The following is a 27877-nucleotide window of genomic DNA, read 5'->3' as shown; positions in this document are numbered from 1 at the left end:
AATATAAGCGTTATTACGATACTATTACAAACTTAGAGAGAAAAGATTTGAACTCGAAAAATAATTTGTTAAAAAATAAGACGCTAATCACCGTAACAATCCACCACTTATCATCTTTTTGTTCATTAAGTCGATTTGTACTTGTCATAAATTACATATATGTTATCCTTGGTAGCCCATCGAAGTCCACATTTTCTGGTTCTGTACCTAACTAAGGCGATCCATCGTGCCAAAACTAGGGTTATTAGGTTAGAATTCGAGACAGCCCAACATATTTCATAATTTCTTTCTCTCTGTATATTTCTTTTTGAAATTGATTTTCTATGAATGAAAATAAATATCATTAGATCGTAGTATTAAGTAATGAATACAATACAATTATTTAGACAAGCAGAACCAAACTATATGTTCACCGCTTTCTAACCATCGCTATTAATAATATGAAGTTAGGCTACAAAAGTTGTCATTTCTAAAAAATATGCCACTTAATATTACGGTCTAGTAGCATGACTTAACACCAAACATGTCATCGCTATTTTTGCAGTCCCAATTTCCTTAGCCCGTCGCAACGCTAAAATGTACAGCAGCACTTAATCCAACTTTAGATCAGCCCGAAAGAATCCATACCAGACCCAAGAAATAACTCAGTTCACTGAAACCATACCTAACAAGCCCAATTCATTTTTGAAAAATCATATAAAGTGTGACTGCAACATAATGTACAAAATCATTCACCGTCATCACACAACATATATAGACGGCATAGACTCAAGAATTTGACAACAAAAATAAAAAGATAGTATTTTGGAGTCCAAAGTTTCGGGGAATTTTTTTTGTTACAAAAATTTCTATTTATGTAAGAATTTTACACTAATTATAATTGAAAGATTACGTTTTAAAAATAAATGCTATATCTAGAGAAATGATTCCGAAGTAATTTCCTCTAATAAATTCGACAAGCTTATCTTCTTAAGAAAGATGAGAAGTGAATGACATCCATTACGAATTTCTTTGTCTGGAGCTCAGACTGAGATATCTAGACCGTTTAAATTTTTGGATTTCTGTGAAGTGGACTAATGGGATGAGATATTCAAATTTTTGGATTTCTGTGAAGTGGACTAATGGGGTGAGATAATAGCCTAATAGGAACAGTAGGATTGAAGTTGAGTTATCTGAGTTTCTCAATCCGAAGAGAAGTACGTGTTTATTAGCCACACCTCCACATCTAGAGTTTTTTTTTTATATATACAACATGTATAGTTATACTGCGGGTGTGAGCATCAATTAGTACCAAGCTTATAATTTTTGAAATTTAAAGCTAAAATCTCACTTACAAATAAAGAAAAATACTTATACAGTAATAATACTAAATAACACTTAAATGTCTTGTTTAATTACACTACTACGATGGGCAATACAGACATATATTAAACAACTAAATCAATTAACACAGAAAATACTGAGCATTCATCCACATTATTATTTCATACCACAAAGGCTTTCCAAGGTTTCACAGAAACATTTTACAACTTGCTAGTAACAAGCAAATAAACACGTTTTTTTGGGTTTTTGGTTGGGCTGTGAAAGAAGCCTTTTCTTCTTGAATGTAAATATTGGCCGTAACGAAAAGGAAACAGGACTTGAGCATGCTCTCTTGACGCCCCAAACATGAAACACCTACACGGCAAATCAAACTTACATATATAATTACATAGAGATTAACAAATTAAATTAAACTTGACAAATAAATGAATTAATTAAATCGAACTAATCAAAATTCTTTTGTGAATGATTACCTGATTATTGGGCAAATGCATGCACATGCGAAGTAGCAAGGGCGGATCAATCGCTGTCGCTGCTGCTGCCGCTGCCGCTCCCATGGCCATCCTTCTTCTTATCCTTCTTCTTCTTTTTCTTATCGCCTTTGTCTTTGTGGTCGCCCTTGTCTTTCTTGTGGTGGTCGCCTTCCTTCTCCTTGTGGTGGTCGTCTTTCTTGTCCTTGTGGTGCTCGTCCTTCTTGTCCGTGTGCTGCTCGCCTTTCTTGTCCGTGTGCTCGCCGTCTTTCTTATCTCCTCCAATGTGGAGGGCATCTCCAATCTTGCCAATGATTCCTGCCATTTTCGCACTCTCTCTAACTTCTGTGTGTAGTGTTTATGTTTTATGAAATATGCAACTGAAGATGCACCTATTTATAAGGAAAATGCGAAAATTTAATATCTGTCCTTTTCGTTTTTTTCTTTAAATAAGCAAACAACTAATACTCGAGCTTATCCGTGGTTTGATTTGAAACTACAAAAATGCCCATTGGCCATACTAGTACTTTTCATGTCTATCTAGAAGACATAATACATGGGCATGTAATGTAATGTTATTATTCAACTTAAAATATATCACGTGATTTATTTTATTAATATACCTTAAAAGTTTAATATACCAATCTTAGTATTCACCTGTATTATAACACGTAAAATAATATAAACACGTAACATGAATTTTTTATACTTGAAAAATATCTCTGTTTCTATGAAATAACTTCATATTGGTGCTTAAAGTTGATTATATCAAACTTAGTGTTTACTTACGTTATAATACGTAAAATGATATAAATACATGACTTAAAATTCAAATATATTAAACTATTATTCAATTCTGTTATAGCACGTAAAGTGTGATACAAACATGTGACATGTATTATAACACGTTATCTACAAAAATTTCTCCATTGCTAGGTAATAGATCCATGCCATATCATTATCCATACTACGTCGACGTGTACGCGCGAAACAATGATGGGTAATTAAAATAAGAAAATATGATTTGCCTTTTGGAAATAAGAATAAGAATTTTGTCTAGGACTCCACTCAATCCAAAAATAAAGTTAATTTGGTTAAATGGACCCAAAGTTTGCCTTTCAAGGTCTTTTGGTGGGTTTGGCTTGAAAAAACATGAGAGGTACAAATTCATCTCTACCTCTCCTTCTTGCTAAGAACTCTTTCAGATTGATGCAGGGGTATAATGGTCTTTGGGTAAAAATTTTCGACAGCAAGTATATTAAAGGTGATATGGGTCAGTTACTCAATGATAAAACTGCTTTAAATTACTCTTGCACTTGGAAATGTGTTCTTGAAGGGACTAAACTTTTGCATGAGGGGTACTATGCGAATTGGAAATAGTAATATGGTAAATTTTTGGGCTGACAAATGGGCAAAATGTAGTATTTTGCTTCATATGCTGGCTGCCAGCTCTCCGACAATATGCTTAAGGCTATTGTAGCTTATTATTGCGACAACGATGGTTGGGAAGCTCTTACTTCATATTGGTTTGAGTTTAATATTGATGGTTGTAAGAAAATGAAATAATAATTCTATTGGACCAGGTGGTGTTTTAAGAGATTTTGATGGTAAATAGATTTTTGAGTTTTGTGCCAATTTAGGCACATGTGAGATCATCACTGTTGAGCTATGAGAATTTTATTTAAACTTACAATTAGCATGAAGATTAGAACGGATAAATTACTAGTAGAATTAGATTATGCACTCACATAGAAGAATTTTGTGACAGATAGTTTAGTGACTAACAACCTTGATTTAGATTTAGACCATTTTTAGTTTGATAATTCTCCTCTTCAATTGGTTTTGTTATGAAAATTGACTTGAAATGTATCGGTCTAAATTTATTGTTGAATAATTTTATCTGGACCATTAGATTTAGCACCGTTTTTTAAACAAAAAAAAAAAAAAAAAAAAAAAAAAGAGGGAAAAAAGTGGGAAAGATAATTTGTAAAAAGTCTCTTCCATGATTCATCTTTAGACTTTAGATATCCCACATCTGTCGGATGTCGGTAAATCTTTTTTTTTTTTTTTTTTTTTTTTTTTTAATATGAGTATTTCTACATCAAAGTCGACTCTGTCCTGTATCTGGAATTACGGATCGATCCTTGCTAGCGATGTCGACCGACATAACATCAAAACCTCCCAATCTTCCTCGTTGCGGTCAAGGAAGGGTGTCGAGTGTCGACTGCAGAGATTAATAGACATAGGAGAAAAACTTGAGTCGAGATGACAGATAAATTCGTAATTATTTATGTAATTTGATTTTATTTGGTGTGAGAGCTATTTTAGTTGGATAATCATATAAACGTCCTTACCAAATGTTTTTATAATTAAAGACCTTAGGAGATCCAAGTTCAATTTCTCTTCAATTACCTAAGAATCGTAGACCATAGTGCACACGGATTCGAAAATACGGGCCATTTGAGAGAGATAGGGAGAGAGAGAGATATTAAGGCGTGCATTGTGTAATGAGCCAGTGTGATAGAATAATAAAAGTCACATGATTTAAATTGAATAGTCTAAATATTTGGATCATTCTGCTTCGGATGCATAAATCCGGAGATGGATTTCATTCCATATGTGAAGGTAAATATAATAAAAATTGTTTATGGAGAAAGGAAGATTGAAGAAATTAATGTATGGAGATGTACAAAAAGATAATATCTTCATCCTTTTGGCGACACTTGGATAAGCAAGAATCTTGAAGCATGGAGAAGGAGTAGATTGAGGCAGACACCCCGCTCTACGATGGCCACAGAACACAAGTTCACGTGCTTGCACCTGCCTGACACTTGGTTCTCTTTAAAGCTTCAACTACGACTACTTACATAACGCCATATTCAATACGATAATGCATCACTAGTGTTAGTATATAGTATTTGAACGTCTATTTATCGTAAATCGATCAATTTTCGTTAAGTATTATTTATATTTTAAATTTACAATAATTTTTACCTGCACGATGCACGATAAACGAATATGATTACGGATTTTCCGAATCCCCTTTTTCATATGTGGTTTGACAAAGTCCTGTGAATCTAATCAAACTTCTCTGTTTCAGTGATTGACACGTGTACGGTCAACAACTTGCCGACAGATTTGGGAAGCCCACCCATTTCTAAGAATCGATATGCCACCGACCTTTTTACTTAGATATTTTATTTTCAGAGGCAGATAGTCTGCCCTCTTAATACCATGTCATTTCCATCATCTCTTATATTATACGGTTACGATTAAACAACGTCAACATTTTATATTGAGTTTTTAATAAAGATAATAAAACAAAAAGTAATAGGAATATAAAATATTAACGTGACTTAATCGTGATCGCACAAATAGAAAATGATGTGAAGGGCATTGTAAAAGGAGGGTAGACAATCTGCCTCCTTTATCTTCAATCTTCTCATCATCCTATAACGTAACATCTTATCTATTTGACGTAACATCTTATCTATTTTGGTCGAACATTATTTCAACATAGCAATCATTTTTTTTAAGGACCAACTGGTGGCTTTACCTTAGTAATGCATTCTTTTGAAGGCCAGAAGACTTACTAAGACATATTCGGTCGACATACTTCTTGAGTGCGTCACCGATTGCACTCTTGTGAGTATCTCTTTCATTATGTGCAATCAGAACCGAAAGACACTAACATGTGGTGAAACTCATCTTTCTTGCTTTCTTTTTTACCACATGAATTACATTTTGGGTCCACGATTTATGCCAAACCGCATCATTGTCCTCTACCCAAACTAAGCCAACATCTTCTACTGGCTTGTCTATTCCCACTCACTCCTTATGTGCGACATGAATGTGATGCCCCTTGGTAAAAAAAAAAAAAAAAAAGTTAGGATTTAAGCCTCTGTGACAAGTGGCCCTTTACCATATGAATAGAAAGATGTTGAATCATTGCATGACAGAGTAGATTCAAATCCCGTCAATGACTAATCTAACATTTAATATAACAAAATATATCGTTTGACCCAACAAAAAAAAAAAAAAAAAAAAAACTCTCCATGATGAAGTTTGTTGAGATTTAGATTCAAAATTGAAAATTTTGCTTACTCTCCGCTAATTATTAGCACATGAGTCTCACATGTGATGCTAAAAAGATAATGTTAGCCTTACATGTAAGCTTCACATGCTAACAATTAACAATGAGTTTTGTTTTAGTCTCATATGTGTGGCTCACGTATTAATAATTAACGGAGAGTTGACTGAATTTTCAATTTTGAGCCTAAATCCTAATAAACTTCATCACAGAGACTTAAATCCTAGTTTTTTTCACCACATGGACTATATTCCGACTACCTTATTACCACGAGAACTAATAATTCAATTAGGCCACACCTAAATGATGGCCTATCAGTACAACCTAATGGAGTCGGCCTATCCAAGATGAGCTCGGTCCACACATATTCGTTAGACGGAGAAATTATTGTACACAAACAAATTGGACAATACCTTGTAAAATTGGGGAAATGTTGGGAGACGGAAGACGAAGGATAAAATAAATGAAAAAGACTTGAAAATTTTGAATTTTAATGATAAACATAAAATAAAAGGTAAAGTGAATAGTAACAGGTTTGACTTTTTAGTGTAAAAATATGGTTTTTCGTTAGAGTGAACAGTACCGTAAACTTTTCGTTAAAACTCCCTAAAATAAATGTGTTATTATACACAAACAGAATTACAAACCTCCACAGTATGTAAAAAGACCACCATATCATTCAATTTCATCTGGTTGCTCCAAGCAAATTTGCACCATCAAGCTTTGCACCTTCCAAATGCTGTTCAAAACATAAAATTAGAGTTACATCCTCAACTCCATGCCAACAGAAAGGGCCTATTCAGTTGACACACCTATCAACTATCCTACCAACAGAAAGGGCATTCTCTGTGCTGCAATTTCTCCACTGGAATGTTACGGTAATGCACGTATACCGGACATCCGAATTTCAATTCAAGGGAGGAAAGTGAATCCTAAACTCATTGTCTAGTTTTAGTGACTTAGGGGCCACCAGTAACCTTTTTGTTTTTTGCTTTTCCTTTTCATTTTTTTTTTTCTCCGGTTAGAGATAGATAGGAAATACATGGACGAATAGAGAGATGAAAAGGGACAGTGGGAGGAGTGAAGGAAAAATCGAGGAGAATGAATGACATAAAAACTCCCTTTCTCCCACATACATATCCAACTCATCACCCTTCTTTATATCTCCCTTTCTCCCATTTATATATATATATATATATATATATATATATATATATGTATGTATGTATGTATATATATATATATATCCCCTCTATCCCTAACTAAAAAATGGAAACTAAAAGCCAAAAACGAGAAAATACCAAACCCGCCCTTATTTAACACATTTTTTGGTTCTGAAAACAATAATCAAAGTAGAAGTTAAAAAATGCTTTGATCAGCTTTCATTACCGTATCTCGAAGATTCACTTGACGTAAGTAAGCTCGTTGAAGGTTTGCATCCTTCAAATTGGTATTACTCAACTTGGCACCCTAGCATGCAAAGAGACAAACCAAACAAATAAATTAAGGAAGGAGAGGGAGATATGTTTATTTTCATTTAAGATTCATTTCTTTGAACAATAATGCATTATAAGATGAACTGCAAGATTATTTTCTGAAAAATTCAATTTCGTTTTTATGCAAACATGGGGTCTGACTGAAGGCATTCCTAATCACATAATAAAATACAAGAAATAAGCAAACCAAATAGGTTTTACACTTGATCTCCCATAATTGAGACCTCCTAATTCTCAGATTGCAATGAAACTCATCCAAATTCCAACCATATAAGTTCCCTAAAAGAATGTAAGATATCACTTGCATAATTGTAGTAAGGTTTTTTAGTAGTTTAAAATTATCAAACTTTTTTCTTATCAGGTTGAAATGGGTTACCCGCGGGTTCTAAATGTGTGATCCGAGAACGACCCGAGTAGTTAACGTTTTGAGCCGAAACCTGTTATTTTTGTGTCGTTTCAGGTCGGGTTAACAAGTCATGTAAGAAATTGCCAGGTCTACTTGCATTATTTTCTACTTTACTAAGTAACAGAAGATCTCACTAGATCGAAAGTAGAAGATAATTCAACGGATATCTCACATTGTTTTTTATGTTCATTTAAACATGAAAGACCTATTCACCACAAAGTGATCCAACCTTCAATGTTACGGATCTTTCTAAATTATCTCCCTTCCCTAAAGGTGAAACAAACCAAGAAATGAAAGAACCTATCCTTCATTATTATAGCAGACCAAACAAAGCATTAGAAAAAGGCTCAATGTTTCAACAAATTGGTAGAAAATGAAGACTATTTTCATGGTACTTTTTCCTAGTAAAAGAAAGAGCCAGATATCTCCCTTCTATTGCAATGTGTTAGCAAGCCCATGAAGATAAAATATGTAATATGGCAATTCATACGCATTTTTAGAAGTCAAAAAAGATATTGAGTTCTCAAAATGAATTTATAGGAATTCTTATAATCTCTTAAGCATAAGATTCATACTTCAGACTAAGTTTTTTTATCTTTTGACACACAACCTCCACTTTACCTTCAAATTTGCTCCTTCCAGAATAGCTCCCTCTAAATTGGCATTTGTAAGATCAGCATTCTGAAAAATTAAGAGCAAGAAGATAATGCATCTCAATCCGTAAGTACCAAATCCTGAGCCTTTCTTTAATTGATGTAATATGCGCATCTCAAACAAACGTTACTATCTCATTAATGGATGTTCTAAAAAACCAAAAGGGGACCAACTACTCAGAAACAAGTGAACTATATTCCAATTGATAAAATGCAGAACCTGCAGATGTGCAGAACGCAGGTCTGCCTGGCAGAAGCTAGAATCGATCAAGCATGCATCTGCAAGAGAGACAGAACACGATTAAAAGGAAAATTAATATTCTTAACTCTTGGTAAACAAGAGAGACAAGCTAAATCCATTTTAGAAAATGTTAAAACAAAATATTTGAAAGTTTACATGAACAGAAACATATGCCAAGGAATTTAAGGCAACATTATGAAGGAACTAACAAATAAAATAGTAAAACATTATTAGAAATCAGAATGCAGAAAAGTTTGCCTTGTAGATTTGCACTCTTAAGATCAGCACCAGGCAACAAAGCTCCACGGAGATTTGCCCCAGTAAATTCACATCTTTCCTAGGCAAAATATAAATGCATTAATCAGGCAACCCATTAATAATGTAATATCATCACTAATTGAAAATTTATTAGATTTCATACTCCCGCAAAGTTGCATTGTGAAAGATGGCACCCTCAGCATCGGCATCCTGTGACAAAATATAAAAGCCTCAATAGTCATGTGCTGATCTTATAAAAGAAACGAAAAACATATATGCCAATGAAAAATACAGTGAGACTTTCTAACAAAATAAAATATGTAGAAACAGCGGTTGATCTTAACAGACCAGACATACCATGTATAAATAAAGCTTACCTTGAACTTAGCACACTGAAGATTTGCACGTGAAAAAAAGACGTTTTTCAAACATGCATAGCTGAAGTCAACAAATGACAAGTCCTGCAATTTCATGGATCAAGTAAGACCACAACGTCAGCGACACGGTATCAAATAGATGGATTATCAAGCATCTTTCACCATCCAAACATTATTTCATTTAAATTCATAGAAGGTTCAAATAATTCATCAATGCTTACTTTTATGTAAGCAACTGGTTTCAACATGCTAAAGGAAATTTTGATTCTTAAATCTTAAAACAGATTGTAATAGATGTTGTTTAGCAAATTCAAAATAATTTTTGGTAAAATGGAAATGTATAGATCTCTTAGGGGCTTCATTATGTTCCTGTAATTCTGAAGCTAGATGTTCTAAAGGGAAATAGCTTCTTGTTGTTTGTTTTTCCAAATTTCTAGAAACCGAATTTTACAAGGCACAAATTGAATTCTGATTTACATTTTTTCAGAACTGAGAACCTGAGAAATTACCAATTTGGAAAGGTCAAGGCCAGAAAGATTGACACCTCGAAACCGCACTTTGTCAGACTGTATACACTTGATGATATCAGTACGTGTTAGTTCTGTATCTAACTCTTCATACTCCCTCTTCTTATTTAGAACAGCATTTATTCCATCCATCAGCCCCTGAAAATTGTTTAAAAATTTCACAACATTGTTTGATGAAAGATGACTGTCAAATGAAAAGAGGCAGTGCCCATCCCTAAATATGGCAGGATTCATTGCGATGGGAGGAAGGAAAGCGGATAAAAATGGAGATGTTTGACATGTAAATTCATTAGTATATTGATGCATGAATCTCAGGAACAGGTATAAACTCCACTACTTCAACATAGTTAAGAGATATAAGAAAATGTTTCATCCAAGTTGAATAGTTGCAAAGCTAATACTTTATATCTAGGGACTTGTTTCGACATTCTGGAAATATAATCAGTTTATGTTATTAGACTGTGAATCTGAACCATTAACTACTTTGGTCATTGCTTCAATATATGGTCCAGCTTCACAGTAAGGAAATTAAGATTCCTATGTTGCAGGAAAAAAAAAAAAAAAAAAAAAAGAATATTACCCATATATTGCACATGCACTTTCAACTGTAATTTTAATAATAATGAGCTATCAGAAACCAACATTCATAACATTGTGCACTTGAGCTCACTGCATAGAGTTAATGTAAATAGGCCAAATGACCAGGATAAAAAGACATGTTGGTAACCAACACATTGCTCCCTTGAACCACCTGTGATTCAAAACAAAAGGATTATCATTACAATTTACACGCATGGAATAAGGCCCTTTAAAGAGATCCATGCATCTGCTTTTCTGCTGCACTACTCTCTTTCAAGCCTAGTGTACCATTTTACCACAACTAGGACATTTTTTAATCCATCGGTTAAATTCACGGAACAAAAATTCACTATCTGAGTAAACTACAGTGCAGCCCATTGATAACGATAATAAATAAGAGTAGATGAATGTAAAAACGTAAAACCACACTCACAAGAAGTTGATAGTATTCAGCCTCTCTAAGTAGTTCTGAATATATTGAATCTTTTAATGTGGGAACAACGCCATCTCTCAACCAATTAAGGATGTGCCGAAAATGTTTGCCATCCCTATCTAGAAACACATATCCCTACAAAAAAGCCCAGGAGCAGATTATCATTATACAAATTGAAAAGAACATTTCATTCATAATTGCACAACAATAAATACATTAAAAATTAGATTCATGTCCAACTATTTAGGATTGTTACTTGAATCCTAACCCTTGATTCGATCCTATATGGATCATATTTTCAAACAAATCACAGCATACTGTATTTTTCCTAATTACGTCCTTGCCATCTCCTTTTGTAGCACTACCCTCTGTTTTGATTGAGTCACTCTTCCTAACCAGCACATTCACTGGCCTTCACTGGAACACGTCTAGGCCACCATAGATGGTTCTCTCTATGTCTCCACTCAGTGCCATTTCAGCCTTCTTATACATGATCATTCAAGTACATAAATAATTATCTAACATCTGGTCAGGTTGTAGTGGGGAAATCAATAGTCACAATGGAAAACTGTTTAAAATGTGTCTCAAAGGCAGAAGTTTATACCTTTTCGGCATCTTGACATAGACTATGGCGACCGCTGAACATTGCAGCAAGCATTGAATCGGGCTCACGATGAGTCAAAGTATCAATAGTAGTACAAAATTTCTTTCCTCCTGGTAACAAACAAAGAACGTATCCAAATCATGTAGCTAATCCTCGAGTTCTATTAAACTACACCATAATATTAAGTTTCAAACAAAACCACTTCAAGAGCTAAATTGGAGAAAAAAAGACTCCCCATTGATGCACTTGTCATGCTCTAATGATTCGAAGTTGTGAAATTTCTTTGGTGTCATTTTCTCATTACATAGTAAGATGGGTTTTAATCTAAAGTACTGGGTTTGAAGTGGTTTTTCCCTAAAATGTAATATTATCAAGACTTATAAGTTAAAAGTCCAATTTTGAATTTTTGACAACTGCAATCAGTCACACATGCACAAACACACGGATTGCACTAATTGCCTTACCAAAACATTCAATTGATTTTACTTATATTGCTTGCATTTTCTGAGCAAATGAAAATGCAGGGTTTCAAATTCCATTTGAGAGCGATCAAATCGATCCAACAACAAATTTTCTACTGTAAAAAACAGAAAATTGAAATTAAACTGGATTGGATTACAATAGAGAGAGAGAAGAAAGGGAGGTGACTTACCGACGTTAAGGCGAATCAGAGAGGAGGAATCGGAGTCCTTCGTCATTGATTTGGGGGCTCCGATTTGGGAATCAGCAGGAGCATGTACTTCAAAGCTTGGAGCTTTGTGTTTACGTTTCGGTTTTCCGAATTTATGATATTCTAGGTTCGAGTTTTGCAACTCTTCTTTTACTTGCCAAGCGAGAAGTAGAATAAAGATTTTTTTTTTTTTTTCCTTCTTCTCTTCTTAATTTTACTTATTTATTAAAATTAAAATTAAAACAATTCCTAACAAAAATTAAGTTTAAAACATAAAAATGGAAAATGTAGGTCTCATTCTCTATTGTGTTTTTTTTTTTTAACAATTAGTGATACGAGAGAGAAAGTGAGGAAAATGGAAATAATTTCAACAAGTTTTGTTTTTTTTTTTTGGCATTTTAATTTGTATTTATTTATTTAATTTCAAGACTTAAAATAATAATATTACGCATGAGAGAAAAGAATATGCATAATTCACTTCTTTATGAGAAATGAAGACATCCCAACTCTTGAGTTGGATGTGCTTTTTTCTTGAGAGAAAATTGTAGCAATGGTCTTCAACTTTAGCTCAATTGAAGTAATGGTTCTTTAATTAAAAATTCATGATCATTAGTTTTTTGAACTCATCATGGTCATTTATGTCATCTCTATTAAAACTTCTATAAAAATAAGTCACGTGCCACATAAATGAGGCCCAAATATGAAAATCTAAATGAGGAAATTGTAGAAATAGTCTATCGGCTATAACCCAATTGAAGTAATGGTCTATCAATTTTAACCCAATTATAGCAATGATTCTCCCAACACTCGTTTTGACAAAAGTTCTGACAAAGTTGACGAAAATGATCATAGCTGCACATTTTGAAGAGTTAAAGGACCAATGGTCATAGATTTTTAATTGAAGGACTATTGTGCAAATTTGGTTAAAGTTGATGGATCATTGCTACAATTCTCTTTTTTCTCTAATGTTGACAAGAGATTAGTTTCAACTGGTTTTTTTATTTAGTTACTTTATGCAAAAATAACTACTCATTTTGGCCCACTCCACAATGTATTACACTGTTTAATTGTTAATTAGGTCCTTCTTGGAGGATATTCCTAATAAAACAAGCTCACTCAACTTGTTTATCGATATTATATTGTTTATTGAAAATAGTGTGTTTATTTTGGTCAAACTTAAATAACTAAACACTTTTCGTCCGATTAAAGTTTTCTAGAAATGATTTTGAATGAAAACCTAAAGACGAACAACACCCATCATATATTATGAAGGTAGGCAAGTATCTCCAAATGAGATGCCAAAGTATCTAAATAAGCAATAAAGCTAATAAAAGACAATAGCAATGTTTTCCAACCGAGAAGCCAAATCTAATATGGCATGACATGGAATGACATATCTTTCTCTTGTACCAGCTTCAAATTTTTTTAATTAATTATTAGATTTTTTTTGTTAATTTTTTTATTGGATTAAAGCATTGCCTTTTAATTTCTTTTCATTATACCTTTTTATTTATTTTCTTTCATTATTAATGCAAAGAAAATAAATATGATTTTTTTAATTTATGTTTAAAATTTAACATATCACGTAAAGAGAAAAAATTTAAAGCTATCAAATTTAAATACTATATTTAAAATTTAACAGCTCATTTAGAAATGATCTTAATAACTTAATTACCAACTAGTTAGCAATGGAGTTGAATAGGGCCAAGAGTGTGGTTGGTTTCTTATTCTGGATAATTGGGCCCAAATAGACCCAGAAGTTATGGAAAGACAGCCCAAGTCAGCCTCAGTGAAACGAGCACTGTGCAACACTTGGGTGGAACAGCAACTGCTGCATGGCCAGCCAAACGTGGCAGTTCCATGCAGAAACACATCTCAGCCTCTGCCTCTCCATCTCCTTCTCCTTCCTCCTTCCTCCTTCCTCCCTATTGAAACCAAACAATCTTCTGGTCTAATTTCTCTGCAGATCTGCAACAAAACAACAATGTCCACAATGAGGTTGAAGCATCTGTCCTCCATTGCAAACGACGTCGTTCAAAAATGCGCTTTGTAAGTCCATCATATATAATATGCAATTCATGTATATAGAATCCATGTTGTTCAAATCCATGTTTACTATATATTGTTCTTCATATGAGGAACAATATACGGTAAACATTTTTGTTGTTCTTCATATGCAATCTCCTGTGCACCTGCAAATATTGTTATTCATATTTGTTGTTCAAATCCATGTTTACCATATATTTTTATATATCGATGAGTGTCTTTTTTATACAAATCACTATTCTACTTTAAACTACCATAAACCGCGCATGTCGAGGGCACAGAAGAGAACACAACTGTTGTAGCCAAACCAATGGGGCTACGTCTACATCGTGTGTATATGCATGCTTCGCGATTAAATCCTATTATGTGGTTATATAATTAATATTATATTACGTGCAGGAAACTGGAAACTCCGGTGGATAAATTGGTGGAGGAATTTGAAACTACATGGAAGACGGATGAAACGGTGCCGGTTGGTGCTAATAACAACAGTAATAGTTATGGGAGGAAATTGGTAGAATTTTGCAGTGCCAAGGCTCTGCAGAGTAGTGACATGTGCAAAACCATTGAGGAAAAGATTGCCAATGGATATTTTAGCCGCTTCACTTTCGACATGATGCTCGCTTGGGAGATGCCTACCTCCGCCGACGAAGAATCTTTTGAGGTAATTAACTATGTTCGTAATTTGATTGTTTCCTTTGATACAAACGGTGATTTCGCTAAGCCACATGATGATGTTGAAGTGAAAAGTTTGGTATTGAATTTCTCCACCATATTTACCCTATAATACATTCAAACATAGCTTTTTGGTTTTTACTTATACATCCCAGGTACGAAACTCCCACTCTCCTAAATTATTGTATTAGTTTCGATTCCCTCTCATTCTCTTAATAATAATATATATTTTTTTTTAATGTCACGTTTTTGGGGTTTTGCAGGAGTGCATAGCGAAGGAGAAAGAAGAGAAAAAATTACCTGGAAAATTTCGTTCGGAGCAAGATGACGTCCCTTTGTTCTATTCAGACCTCATGCCACTTCTTGTAAGCTATATCATTTCTTAAGATTTCATTTCATTTTGTAATTTCGTTCCGAGATACGTACATAGAGAGATGGAAAGTTGGACTGAACTAAGTTATAGGTTAAAGTAATGGTCGTTGCTCGAACCCTAACTTAATTTTGTTCCTCGTTGCAGTCACAATTGTGTTTTGTTTCTATTCATTCTTCACCTACTGTCTGGCAGGTTGATAACGAGAAAGATGTTGGAGAAGATGCATTTGTTTGGATGGGGTCGCTGGTTCCACTAGTTACAGATGTTGTCAATGGGAGATTTACCTTTGAAACTTTAACGGCGTCTACAGGAAACCGGCTCCATTTTCCATCCTATGACAAATATTTAAAGGAAATTGATAGGTGATGCATCTATAACCATATATTTCATTTGTATGATGCGTCGACGCATGCCCAATAAGCAGCTAATATTGTTGGAGACGCTCTTTAATACCTTAGTTGAACCTTCCATTTAGAATAATAACATGTTACAACTTTTCCCTTTGTACTGTTTTGATTTTATAGATGTATAAAACATTTGGTAAAACATGCAAAACCGAAGGGTGTGGAGCTTGCAGATGACGAATTCATTTTACATGTCGAGGGAACTGCTAGCACACAGCGAGTTGTGCGCCACATTGGAGGAACAAGTTGGCCTGGTTTGTTTAGAAAAGAGAACATTGATCATCTCAATCTTATATGTAGTTTCTGTTCCCCATAATTAAGCAATCGATTTGATATGGCTAGCCATGCATCGGTATTTCAGGTAGGCTTACATTAACAAATTACGCACTCTATTTCGAGGCTTCTGGAGTATTAACGTATGAAGATGCTCTTAAAATACACCTTACAAAGGATGTGGAGCAAACGGTGAAGCCAGCCTCAACAGGGCCATGGGGTGCTCCACTTTTTGACAAGGCTATAATTTACGAGTCTCCTGAATTGTAAGGACATATACTCTGCACTGCATTCATATTTTAGTCTAACCCAAGGCACTAAATAGCTAATCGATCTATGTCTCGCTTGTTTAGAAACTAGTATTTGACACACTGAAAAACCAAAATCTTCGCTAGGGTTTCTAGTCCTCCTGATCCCACATCGACCAAACAGAAACACAACTACACGAAGTTCGTTAGAATCTTGATATTGTTGTTATAGATTAATGATTTGTTTCACCAAATTTGTAGATCAGAGGGGATTGTTCTGGAGTTCCCCGAGATAACAAGCTCTACAAGGCGTGACCATTGGCTTGCCCTCTCCAAGGAGATTATGCTGATGCATCGTTTCCTAGCAAAGTATGAGATAAATTGTCCGATACAAGCATGGGAGATGCATTCAAGGACAATCCTAGCAATAACAAGGCTCCATGCAGCAAGAGAAATGCTGAGAATATCACCCCCTCCACCAACAAGATTCTTAATTTTTTCTTTGTTCGATGAGATACCGAAGGGAGATTACGTCCTGGAAGAGCTTGCAGAGAGTCTTAAAAAGGGAAACAGCGGGCATCCATGTAGTGCTAGTTCAATCCTAAGGAGCATGAACTTGTCAGAGTCAATGATCATCTCAAGTTTAGGTCAAGAGACAGAAGTAGGCAGCAGCGAAAGTGCAACCCCAACTCCAAGCGGTCAAGTCGAAGACAGTTCCTTACTAGAAACAGCAATTAATCAAGCAAGAGAGGAAGAAAAGGAAATGGCTATTGCCAAAGCTACCACAAAGGAACTTAAAGAGGAGGGAATCAGTGAAAGCGCTACTACCTTTTTGGCAAGTATCTAACCCCGTCTATATCACTCTAGAGCAACTTCCATCTATCCAACGGCGGAAATATCCTTGTTTATATTAAGCTTAATTTTCCTCCGCACATGTACCTTCGCAGACATCCTCACTACAATCATCTGACTTCGTTTTATTGTGTAGGAGCTACTAAGGCCCCTTAGGAATTCAGTGCCTTGGTTTGAAGAAGTACTCGCATGGGAAAGACCGTCAACCACTCTCACGGTGGTTGCTGTGGCTTTAATAGTCACCTATCAGTAAGTCTCATTTCTCTATTTAGCTGCAGTGCTACGTAAGCTTAATAAAATTTGAAGTTGGTGAATGCGACTTTGTTAAAAATAATTTCTTCCTGATATGCAGGGAGTGGGTTGGCAAAGCAATAGCCGCTTTCTTCATTTCGCTTGTTGCGAAGATGGTTAGAGCAAGACGGCAAAGACTTGATATAAAATGCAATGAGATAGTCGTGTGCACCGCCTCGGACCAGAGTACAATAGAAAGCATAGTGTCTGCTCAACATGGAATGCAAACTGTGCATGAGATGGTGCAGATAGCAAATGTTTCGATATTGAAGTTGTGGTCCATATATATTTCGAAGGCTCGCAAGGTATTTATTTAAGGAAAATTAATAAAAAGAGTTTGAAAATTTTGAGTTTTAACGATAAGGACAAAATAAAAAGTAAAGTAAATAGTACCAGGATTGACTTTTTAGTGTAAAAATGTGATTTTTCGTTAAAGTAAACAGTACGGAGAGCTTTTTGTTAAAATTCCCATTTATTTATGCAGCCAAGCTATATATTCACTTCTACAACTCACTATGTGCACAACATTATTAGCAAGAGTCGAAAATACTCGTAATTTCGAGGCTCAAATGTCGCAATGCTTATGTCCTGCCGACTTTTTTCATGCATATAAGAGACTGATCAATCCAATTAACAAACTCTAATTGTTGTTGCAGCATGCAAATGCGGCGATGGCGTTGTTGAGTGCGATCGCAATATTTTTGGCGGTGGTTCCGGTGAAGTTCATTATAATGGCAGCCATAGTTTGTTGCTTCTCTTCGACATTGGCATCAAGAATAGGTATGAGTAAGGGGGAGAACCAAAGCAACAGACGACTAAGAGAATGGTGGGATTCAATTCCAGTCATTCCTGTCCGTGTTGTCGAGACTCGAGAGTCCAAGACAGACTAAATAAGTCTGCTTCCGACTGCATCTGCCCGAAATAGTTTCCGTTGCGCTTCTGCATCCGGTTTGTCGTGGTTCCCCGATTTCTTTTCGACATTGCGGTAAATGCATACAGAAGAAGGGTAGCTTGCATGTGTGGCCATGTGTAAATAAATATCATCATCGTCAAGACCTATGGATTATAAATGAATGTTGTTATTGTCATACTTTCTTTACAGCAAAACTGGTAATGTTAATAATAATTGGAGTGTCAGTCTCCGAATTTTAGTCGAACTGTGAGGTTCAGTCTTTCAGCTGAGTATTGGTCCTTGAATTTGTCATAATATGGGGCAATGTTTTTTGGATAACAGCGTTACAACTTTCATCTAAATTAAGTGTTTAAAGCGGCAATAAGGGACAAAAGTTCTACTGAAGTTAATTGAAGTGACCATTGTTTCACGTTGTTACAAGTTCAGGGTCTAATACTCACGGATTTTCTCTTCGTTCTCATCGTCCAAGTTTTTTGCCGACCATTCTGCTCTTTCTGGTGATTAAAGATGAACTACAGCAGTCAACTGATCCACATTGTATGTGAAACCTTCGAGTTCGAACCGAAGAGAATACTAAGTTTAGAGCAAGAGGATCTGTCATGTCATGTCAAAAGCGAAGTATTCTGGCTTCCATCAAGTTTAACGAGCTTTCCCTCTATTCTGATCTACATAATAAGAGTCGCTTGCCGTCCATCCCATATTGTTGCTTGCTACTCACGACTTCAGTACCATTTTCCCACATTCTCGCCTTCTCCAGGTCCGGAAGATCTGTAAACAATCCAAAACCAGTGGTTAAAGAACCGTGAGAAAGAGATGCAGATGCAACACTTTTTAACATTTCCAACACACTTCATATGACTCACTCTAATTCGTTCAACCACCGACTGAAACCAGTGTCCTAAATGGCATCGCTAGGGTTTCTTCTTTTTCAAGGACAAATTGACGATGGATGGTAACTTGAGAGTAACAGAGAAGTTGTTGTAAACTTGTAGTTTTTAAAATGCAGACTCATATATTTTATCTTTTAGGACTCTTGACGACAAACAAACTTTAAACACAACAAGAAGAAATGTCAAATGTACTGAAAGTCTACAAATTATGGCTTGAAAGAAATCAACTTGACAGTTCATGTGCCTCACTATGCGTATAAATTATCAAGTGAGTTTGCAAACAGAGGATGCTGCCACTGGCTTGCTGTTTAAGCCACCACATTATCTTGGTAAAAGAAACTTTGCGGAACTTTTCGTAAGGACTCAGCAGCAACAATTACTAAATGCACATACTTCTATAAGATTAACTGTGATGAACATCACGAACGGACAGAGAGGAAAAATACACTTGACCAACATACTGCAAAAGTACAAAATCCATTTTACCTGATTAGGTGAAGTTAATCCATTACTCTAAATGATACAGGGTGTCATATTTACCGCATCATGATCATCATCGGAGGCCAAATCAGCTGAAAAAGACCAAACAAAAGTTGAGACAGATCCAGGAAAATCTCTCTCAAGAACTTTACTGAATTTGCAGGCACATGATACTTAAGATTGTGTCGAATTAAAAACGGCAATCATGCCCAATTGGCATTGCCCAGGCCAACCATGGCATTTCATATTAACACTAACAGTGCGGGTAACATAAATATACCTACTGAGCATTTTGGGACCTCATGAATTTGGAAAATGATTCCTGACAACTTTAAAGAGTCAAATTAAACCTAAATAGCACAATAACAAACCAAACCAATCCTAAAACTGCAACAAGAAATCTGAATGTTACCTAAATAACCGTGTAAATTTCTTTAACAAACGTAAACACCACCATTCGGAAAATACTTGTAACCCATCTTCACAAAAAATATCAACAAGGATCCCTCCCTCCCAACTCTAAAAATATCCTAATATACTGTGTATTCTGTGGAAAATTTTATCAGCTAGACTTGCCTTAGTGTAGATACTTGCCCCATTGGATTCTACATATACTGAAAAAGATGGCAACTGTTGAATCTTCGCTTGCCCTTTTACCAGCTACTTGAAACGTTTGGTCTCCCTCTGCTACTCTGATAATCTTTAAATAGGGACAAGGTCCCAAGGAGCTCAGTTTTATGTACACGCCATAGTGAGCGGACGAAATCACCAGATAGTCCTGCTTCTCTCCTTTCGATCACTCACTACTTGGACAAACAACAACAAGCGCATGAACAAGAAAAGGCAAGACATATGATTCTACTTGCCAAACTATAGCGTTTATATGGACTCATATATCTTATTATGTTTGATCCAAATTCCAGATAGTTCACAAGCTATGAACTTTATTCCATCCTAAATTACCTCTCCTATCCAAAAATTCATTTCGGTGGTTCGCTATTCACCTCAGAATCACAAATTGGTAAGACAAAATCATAACCAGACGAACCCCATCAATCAAAACATGATAAAATTTCGAAAAATAAACCAATACCAAACAAAAAGCTAAAACAAAACAACCCAATTTATAAAAATCGAAACTTGACGAACAAAAACAAGTTACAAGTCTCACCTTCCTCGTCCTCGTCACACCATTTGTTCCAATCAACCTTAATGTAGGGCGCCGGCTTCTCTTCCGTCTTCAGCAACCGCTTTCACCAACCTCCCTGCTCCTTCTGGATCGAGCAGAGAATGTTCCGGAACCCAGTTCGGGTTTTGCAGCCGTCGGGGGTTATTGGACCGTACAGTTCCAGAGTGAAGTGAAAGGGCTCGCCTTGGACTCCCACGGCGGAGAAGCTGAAATATCCCCCAGGCTCGCACTTGACGGTGGTGTCTTTGGCGTCCGGTAGCGCCACCGTCAGGTACACCTTGTTGGAGCGCTGCGCCCACAGAACCTCCGGCTGCCGACTGGTCCCACCACAAAACACAACCAAAAATTAATCAAACTGAAATCTTTTAGAGAGAGAGAGAGAGAGATTGAGGGGAGAGAAGGAGGAACTCATTTCAGAGCGTCGCTGCGGCCGGGGGAAGGCACAGATCAGGTGTAATGGGTACTGTAAGAACAGCGAGCACAAGGCAACAAGGAAATGGAGAATTTTGACACAAACCCTCGACGGTCAAACCTATGTAGAAGGAATGTTCCAAAAAAGTCAACCTTTTTCTTCTTGGCTGTAAAATTGTAAGTCTGCGGTTCGGAGTGGTACATGTTGGTTTGGTATTGCTGTGCTTTGAAGAAAAGCTGCTTCTGCTGTGCTATGAGAATAAGCAGCTGTGAAATAAAGCAGCAGAGTGTTTGGTAAACTTTTTTGTAAAAGTGCTTTTGAAAAAAAAAAAAAAAACAGTATTAGAGTGTTTGGTAAACTTTTATGTAAAACAGATGTGAAAAAAAACCGGTTTTTCAAAGCTGGGTTTTGCAGCTTCTTGTTTTTGGCTTTTTTTCACCCAAAACTGTCAAAAAAAGCTGAAGCTGAGTGTTTACCAAACACAAAAACAGCTCCCAGCTTTTTTTGATAGCAGCTTTTTTCATAATCACCTCAGTACCAAACCAGGTCGTAATTAGATGGTTAAAAACTCATCTTGATTTTCGAGATTTTATGTTCGAATCTTTGTTGTTATAATATAAAAACTACAGATCAGCCTATCATGTGTCCAAAAAAATAAAAAATGGCATTTCGAGGTTGAGTGTGGAGAGATTTTTAATCTGTTGAAAATATGATTCAGTATAATAAATGTCAAAATTTGATTGAAATGTTTTTTTTTAAAAGTATTGAACCACTTATATTATGATAGTGTAATAAGTTGTATTTTCGGCACACTGAAAATTTCTCGATATCCTGTTAAGCTCAAATCCGGTTGAAGGTAGTAGGCTCTTTGAAAATTAGACGGGAGGAACTTAAACAAAATAGTAGGCTCGTTAAAACAAAAATTAACTGAGCTAACCAATTCGTGGCCTACTACGGTCTAATAATTCTCTCTCCCCATGTAATTTTGGGATATATCACATTCCACTCTTATGCACTATAAATGACGAGTTCAATACCTTAAAAAATTCATATAACTAGCCAATTGTGACTTTGAACATTTTATTCTCCAATATTGATGTATGTAAAAAATGACTAGTCGACTAATAAAGTTTGTAAGCAGCTCGTACCTTTTTACCAAAAAAATCCTTAATCTTTCAGGAACGTTACCATTTCTAAAAGCATAAGCACAACGTATGCCATCTCAAACATCTCCACACAACCTAAAAGAAACTAAATAGCAAATGAACGAAGCTCCAAATGCTCGTAACAGATTTCGTTACAGTTCCGATTAAGGTGTATACAATCTGCTAACAACATTCTGTTAGTCTGATCTCTGTTCCGACCACTAAGTGAAAGGGAAAAAAAATAAGGACCTGCAGTAACTGAACCTCAACCCTCTAACTAATAGTGCTGTGCAGCATATGAGGAACAACTCGCAGCTGCATTCAATTCAGTCTCCCATGTCTATGAATTGTGATAACGAATCAGTCCCCGTGGATTGTGTAACGCTCCCATTTCTTCGTTGGATCATATATCTGCCATAAGAAAAAAGATAAAAAGGGTGACTAAAATGAACGCTAAAGATCGTAGACAAGTACCCAATAGTGGAGTATCTCTGTAAACAGAAACATCAAGGAACTTAAAACAGGAAACATCGATACTGGAACATTACAAGAGAAATGATGCAAACTTTGAAGGAAACATCACAAGAGGTTTATGCACTTTTAAGGTGGATATATTGTCACTCAAAAACCAAAAGTGAACATCCCATATTGCTATAAAAGAATAAAGAAGCACGAAGCTCATCTGCAAGTCTTATGTTTGATTTTGGCTACTCAAGTATATTAAACACATCTTATATACTTGGATGAAGTAGCAATAAAGGTAGGCAATGATCCCATTGAAAGAGAGAGGTTAGAGAATTAAACCCCGCTCCCATACTCAAACTTATTTACCGCCCATGCTGGTGGACACAATAATGTTATCCCACTTAAAATTAAAATTTATCAGCAATATTCAGATATTGGTTTCACTACGTATACAGAAATTGCATACTCAAAAGCATTGTAGTTAATACTCAAGATAAACAAGTTGTAGAATGGCAAGCAGTATACCACACTATCAATCCTGTCTGGAGTGAAAAGGCGAAAGGGACACTTTGCTATACATACTATATATAGCACACATCTAAGAATAGAGAGTGAGAGAGGGAGTCCGAGAGAAAGAGGGTACCTCCCATCTGGAAGCAGGGAAAATATGCTTGTTCTTCTCATACCAATGCCTCTCAACAACCTTCCCAGCATGAGACTGCCACAAAAATAAAAGCAAAGATATAAGAATACGAAGGGAGCCATGTCATTACCAGAAATACATACCTGAAAAGTATAAGCAAGCATACTCAAGCCATGGTAATGCTCGTCTTTCATTTCTTTAGTATTGGAAACTTTCTATGTAATAGAGGATTACTAATAATGAATCGACAATGTACCTCATCCTTCTCTATTGTAGCATCAGCAATTGTTCGCACATCCTCATGCACATCAAAATGAAAAAGCTATACAAAATACAACAGAATATCGTAATGAGTTACTATCAATCAGCACATCCTACAATAATATTTCAGACAAACTTAACCTTAATACAATTTTTCCCAAATGACGGAAGAAGAAGAACAAGAAATATTGAACATTACCGGTCCACTTTTGCCCCTAGCCTTGTTTACAATTAGCTCATAGAAACTATGCTGCTGTACTTCCACAATCATGACAAAGTAATGGGAAATTAATTAGCATTTATTCAGTAAAGTTTCTACCAGGCTAATGCATTACTAACAGTTGTTTTTGCTTACATGTGGAATGATAAGATCTTCTTTTACATATAGCAAATTCTCCACTGAGGTGGTTCGCACCTCTCGAAACTCAGGTGCAAGTTGCTGTTGAACAGCCTTAAGGAAATCTCCGATTTTATCACCCTTCTTTACCTGAATGGAAATAAACAGAATATGAAAAATAATAGAAAAGACGATAGTTTCAATTTTAAAAGAGGAATCGTGAAGGGAAAACAAATGCAAGTCGAGCATGTTACTTGCCTGTAGCACTCTCCTATGCCCAGTTCCATCCCAATAGCTGTAAGTAATTTGAAGTGACTCCCCTGAAAAAACATGTTGAAAGTTTCTTTCAAAACTTCTTACTGGAAAAGGAGAAAAACAGAGAAAAATTAGAAAAGCAAAATTACTTCTTATTTTATCCTGCTCAGTCTGCCACTGCTTCCGCAACCTTTCACGCTCAGCTTGTTCCTCTGCCTCCCGCTCACTGAAATAAATCCATAGCACCTCTTAAGTTCAAATGGTAGACCGAAAAAGAATCAAATAAGAGCAAGGGTTATAAAAGTTTGTGAAAGAAAAATAGAAAAATATTACACCTATCTGGCAGAAAGCTGGTCTCCACTGTAGGATCTTTCCCAAGTCTACCACACCGTAATCTTGTAGCCTCCGTGCTTTCTGTAGAAAAAGCATATAATCAAAATGAAAGACCAAGAATCAATATTAAGTTTCTAATAGGCATCCACAAAAACACCAGATAAGAATACCCTTAAGTGACCACTAAATCATCAAGTATCTAAATATATGCTCTCGTCAAAAATTAGAATGGACACTTCTATACAAGAAAGTTGCAATATATATCAGTCTAGATCTACACCTAAAGTTCATCAGGGGAGAACGTGTCAAATAAAATGGTGAAAAGAAATGCCAAATCAATCTACAAAATTCCAAATCCAAACAATAAACTTCAGTGATGGTCGGTCATAAAAAAATAAAAACAATATGGGTCCTACGAGCAACTTAAGGCACTGCATAACCAGAATAATTCTTATTAATTCTTTAAGGAGAGAAGTTCTTACTATTTTCTCCACCTTCCTCTTCAATTCCATCCTCAACTTCATCTGCAAAGGACAATCGAGAACTCCCCTTTATCTTCCTCTTCTTTCGCTTTTGTAATTGGAGTTCCTCCTCCCTGAATTATAAAAGGAAAAACAATATTAGACTGTTGCAGACATTGACAAACATAAACACTTTCAAATGTTCATAAGTCAAACAGCAACAGAGTCCTCAGTTACGAAACTCACTCTTGTTGTAGCTTCTGAAGTTTCTCCTTCTCTTCCTCCTCGTATTTGTTCTTAATATTTTCTTTCTACAACATAAATTGACAGTACAAGCACCGCATTTTAACCATCTTATGCTTCCATTAGTATTAGTAAATTTATAAAAAAAAAAAAAAAAAAAAAAAAACAATGCTAGTGTTTTATTATATTCACCTTCTCCACATACTGCTCCCTTGTAACCAGACCAATGGTTTCTTTCTTAAATGCCGTCTCAAGAATCTGAAATATCAGACGAGAAAATCGTTAATCAATGACTAAAATTTTGTCTATACAAAACTTGGTATCTTTATCTATTTCAGCACACCTATTTGGTACCGCAAATTAGACCTGGCATTTTGGACCTGACCCGTTAATATTAGTATTTGGGTGGATGCTTAACGGGTCGGGTCGCTAACGGGTGAACCCATTAACATCCGTTAAATAACGGGTCACTTTGGGTCAACCCGTTAGACCCGTTAGCATCTATTAGTTGAGAATGTTTTAGTAATTTCAGTCAAGTCTTAACAACAAAAAATAAACTCTATGCAAAATAATCATAATAATAATAATTGTTAACGGGTTAAGTTCGGATGACTTGTTAACTTAACGAGTCGGGTTGAACCCGACCCAAACCCAATAAACCCAACCTGTTTACAGGTCTACCACAAATCATAAGGACAAGAAGAAAAAACTGAATGAATAGTTGCACAATTTTCATGCTTATCATTCACTGGTAAAACAGAGATAACTGACACTGAAGTATATGAGCATGGGGAAAATTTAAAACCCTAGATATGAGTTATGTTTCAAAGACAAACCTCAGAAGTACTTGATCCGAATTGGAGGAGACCCGGCTGGCCGTTATCGGAGGCCGACTTGCTTTTGAGCTCATGAATTTTCTGGCGCTCGGCTTCTCTTTGCTTCTCGAGTCTTCGAATCCTCACGGCATCTTGAGCCGTGCCCACATATCCGTCTCCCATACCCGACATCTTTTCCTCTCTCTGTATTCAAACCCCTACCCCTCCTGGTATCCCTAACTTTGAACTGATAAAATACATTAAGGTTAATAATCTGGGTTCTTGATCAAAACAACTCCTCAGCATAAACCTACTAGAAATCTGAGCTGTATTATTAAAAAATTCCATAATTTAGTTTAAATCATTGGGAATTTCAGCATAAAATTAACAGCTTTTTAGCACTCATGGATTATACATTTGAGAAATTCCATGCTCAGAGCTTGAAATTTGGGAAATTACAACTTGTTGGGATTAGGAAAATGTATTAATTTAAATGTCAATTAGAAGTTAGCCACCCAAAGCTCAAATGTTTGTTTGCCCTAAACAAGGAAGCAGGACTGACTGCAAATCATAAAAACTCGCTCACGAATGCATTTTTCTCAAGAAATCCGCACTCTTAAACCTCAATTAGCAAAAATTAAGACATAATTTAATCCTAAATTAACAGAAAACAATCAATGATTGAAAGATGGTGAAATACCTGGGTGCGTAGAAACTAATTGAGGAAGAAGAAGATGAGACGAAAGAAGAATCCGAATGAGAAAAAGGAGGGAAGAGAAAATTAGAGGGAGGTGAAGGTGGTTGCGAAGAGAAGTGGGGAGTCGTCGGAGATGGGGAGTCATTTTAAGTAGGTTACGTGGCGACCCTCAAGTAATTTTTTCACGAACCCGTAACACACCGAATTATTATTTCACTCAAATTACAACATGCTACACGTATCAAGTTCTTTATTTATCTATTTATATTATAATATAAATAGTAATACTATGTTATGTTATGATGTTCTTTATAAGAGAAACTTGATATAAATTCAATTTTTTTAGCCAATGGTAGCAATAATCCAGTTTATTAAAATAATTCTTTAAATTTACTTATCAATAATTATATCTTCAATGATAAGATTTATTATAAAAATCAAATTTCTTCCTAATTATCTGCTTTAAACCTCATTTATAGATTTTATTTTTAATTTTTATAATCAACCTATATCACATGTTAATTGTATTTACCTACTTATATGACATATTCATTTTTATAATCAATTTGTTACAGATTAATGTGTCTTGCTCGTAGGTATGTTATGTTTTTATTTCTACCTTTTAGTTAGGCTTCATATCTCACGTATAAGTATAATATACATTCATATATTTGTTACTTGAGTTAGGGTGGAATGTTTTGCATATAGATTTATGTTAGTATATTAGTTTTTTTGTTATAAGATATTAATTAGATTTTTTTGAAGTTGGAAAATGCATACCATGAGAAGATTTTAATTGATTTGTAATATTTTTAATTGAAGCAAAGAGCAAGAAAGATTTTCATCGAGTTATATATGTTATTTGGTTATTCAACACTACGACATTTGATGTAAACATTTATATCCATATCTAACAAGATTAGTCCATCGTTTGACAAAAAAATAAAACAAATTTCATGGGCTTATTTTAGAAGTACTTTTAAATAATTAAAAACGCTTTTAGAAAAACAAGTTCATAATTTTGTTATGTGTTCTCTATTTTGTAAACT

At 35.3% G+C, this 27877-nt stretch overlaps 4 protein-coding genes and 1 pseudogene across 8 annotated transcripts; 1 reads left to right on the top strand and 4 right to left on the bottom strand.

The window, feature by feature from the left end:
• Positions 1–1444: 1444 nt before the first annotated feature.
• LOC137712781 (dehydrin family protein) lies at positions 1445–2223 on the bottom strand. Of its 2 annotated transcripts, none has more exons than XM_068451942.2 (2): positions 1797–2223; positions 1445–1677 (listed from the first exon to the last, which is right to left on the bottom strand). In XM_068451942.2, exon 1 carries the CDS (start codon positions 2116–2118, stop codon positions 1843–1845), a length of 276 nt encoding a protein of 91 aa, XP_068308043.2. In that variant the 5' UTR covers positions 2119–2223; the 3' UTR covers positions 1445–1677; positions 1797–1842. The 2 variants fall into 2 exon arrangements, with proteins under 2 accessions (XP_068308043.2, XP_088540623.1); XM_088684497.1 differs by having other exon boundaries at positions 1445–1694; positions 1797–2181.
• Positions 2224–6473: 4250 nt separating this feature from the next.
• LOC137713328 (FH protein interacting protein FIP2) lies at positions 6474–12317 on the bottom strand. Its single transcript, XM_068452611.2, has 11 exons — positions 12110–12317; positions 11458–11567; positions 10854–10988; positions 9824–9979; positions 9315–9398; positions 9101–9147; positions 8938–9011; positions 8659–8717; positions 8407–8466; positions 7273–7353; positions 6474–6622 (listed from the first exon to the last, which is right to left on the bottom strand). Exons 1-11 carry the CDS (start codon positions 12153–12155, stop codon positions 6569–6571), a joined length of 906 nt encoding a protein of 301 aa, XP_068308712.2. The 5' UTR covers positions 12156–12317; the 3' UTR covers positions 6474–6568.
• Positions 12318–13945: 1628 nt separating this feature from the next.
• On the top strand, positions 13946–18443 carry LOC137713538 (uncharacterized). The gene is made up of 10 exons (XM_068452851.2): positions 13946–14176; positions 14573–14837; positions 15112–15213; positions 15414–15583; positions 15746–15879; positions 15987–16164; positions 16408–16981; positions 17135–17247; positions 17351–17594; positions 17946–18443. The coding sequence occupies exons 1-10, from the start codon at positions 14112–14114 to the stop codon at positions 18177–18179; spliced, it is 2079 nt and encodes a 692-aa protein (XP_068308952.2). The 5' UTR covers positions 13946–14111; the 3' UTR covers positions 18180–18443.
• A 391-nt stretch (positions 18444–18834) lies between these two features.
• LOC137713540 (co-chaperone protein p23-2 pseudogene) lies at positions 18835–21107 on the bottom strand (annotated as a pseudogene). Its single transcript, XR_015955663.1, has 3 exons — positions 20744–21107; positions 19579–19664; positions 18835–18970 (listed from the first exon to the last, which is right to left on the bottom strand). The product of XR_015955663.1 is annotated as a co-chaperone protein p23-2 pseudogene (transcript).
• Positions 21108–22452: 1345 nt separating this feature from the next.
• On the bottom strand, positions 22453–27057 carry LOC137713214 (protein XAP5 CIRCADIAN TIMEKEEPER). Of its 3 annotated transcripts, none has more exons than XM_088684064.1 (13): positions 26832–27057; positions 26153–26378; positions 25509–25574; positions 25320–25384; positions 25095–25207; positions 24615–24693; positions 24429–24505; positions 24283–24344; positions 24043–24174; positions 23887–23940; positions 23683–23748; positions 23427–23501; positions 22453–22729 (listed from the first exon to the last, which is right to left on the bottom strand). In XM_088684064.1, the coding sequence occupies exons 2-13, from the start codon at positions 26321–26323 to the stop codon at positions 22679–22681; spliced, it is 1011 nt and encodes a 336-aa protein (XP_088540190.1). In that variant the 5' UTR covers positions 26324–26378; positions 26832–27057; the 3' UTR covers positions 22453–22678. The 3 variants fall into 3 exon arrangements, with proteins under 3 accessions (XP_088540190.1, XP_068308593.2, XP_088540191.1); XM_068452492.2 differs by having other exon boundaries at positions 26153–26457; positions 26832–26948; XM_088684065.1 differs by lacking the exon at positions 23887–23940 and having other exon boundaries at positions 26832–26971.
• Positions 27058–27877: the final 820 nt, after the last annotated feature.

Source organism: Pyrus communis, chromosome 14 (genome assembly GCF_041283825.1).
Source record: "Pyrus communis isolate YQ-2024b chromosome 14, ASM4128382v1, whole genome shotgun sequence".
In the NCBI taxonomy this organism is placed as follows: domain Eukaryota; kingdom Viridiplantae; phylum Streptophyta; class Magnoliopsida; order Rosales; family Rosaceae; genus Pyrus; species Pyrus communis.
Note: the sequence above shows the minus strand (reverse complement) of the source record. Positions and strands in the feature narration are given on the sequence as shown.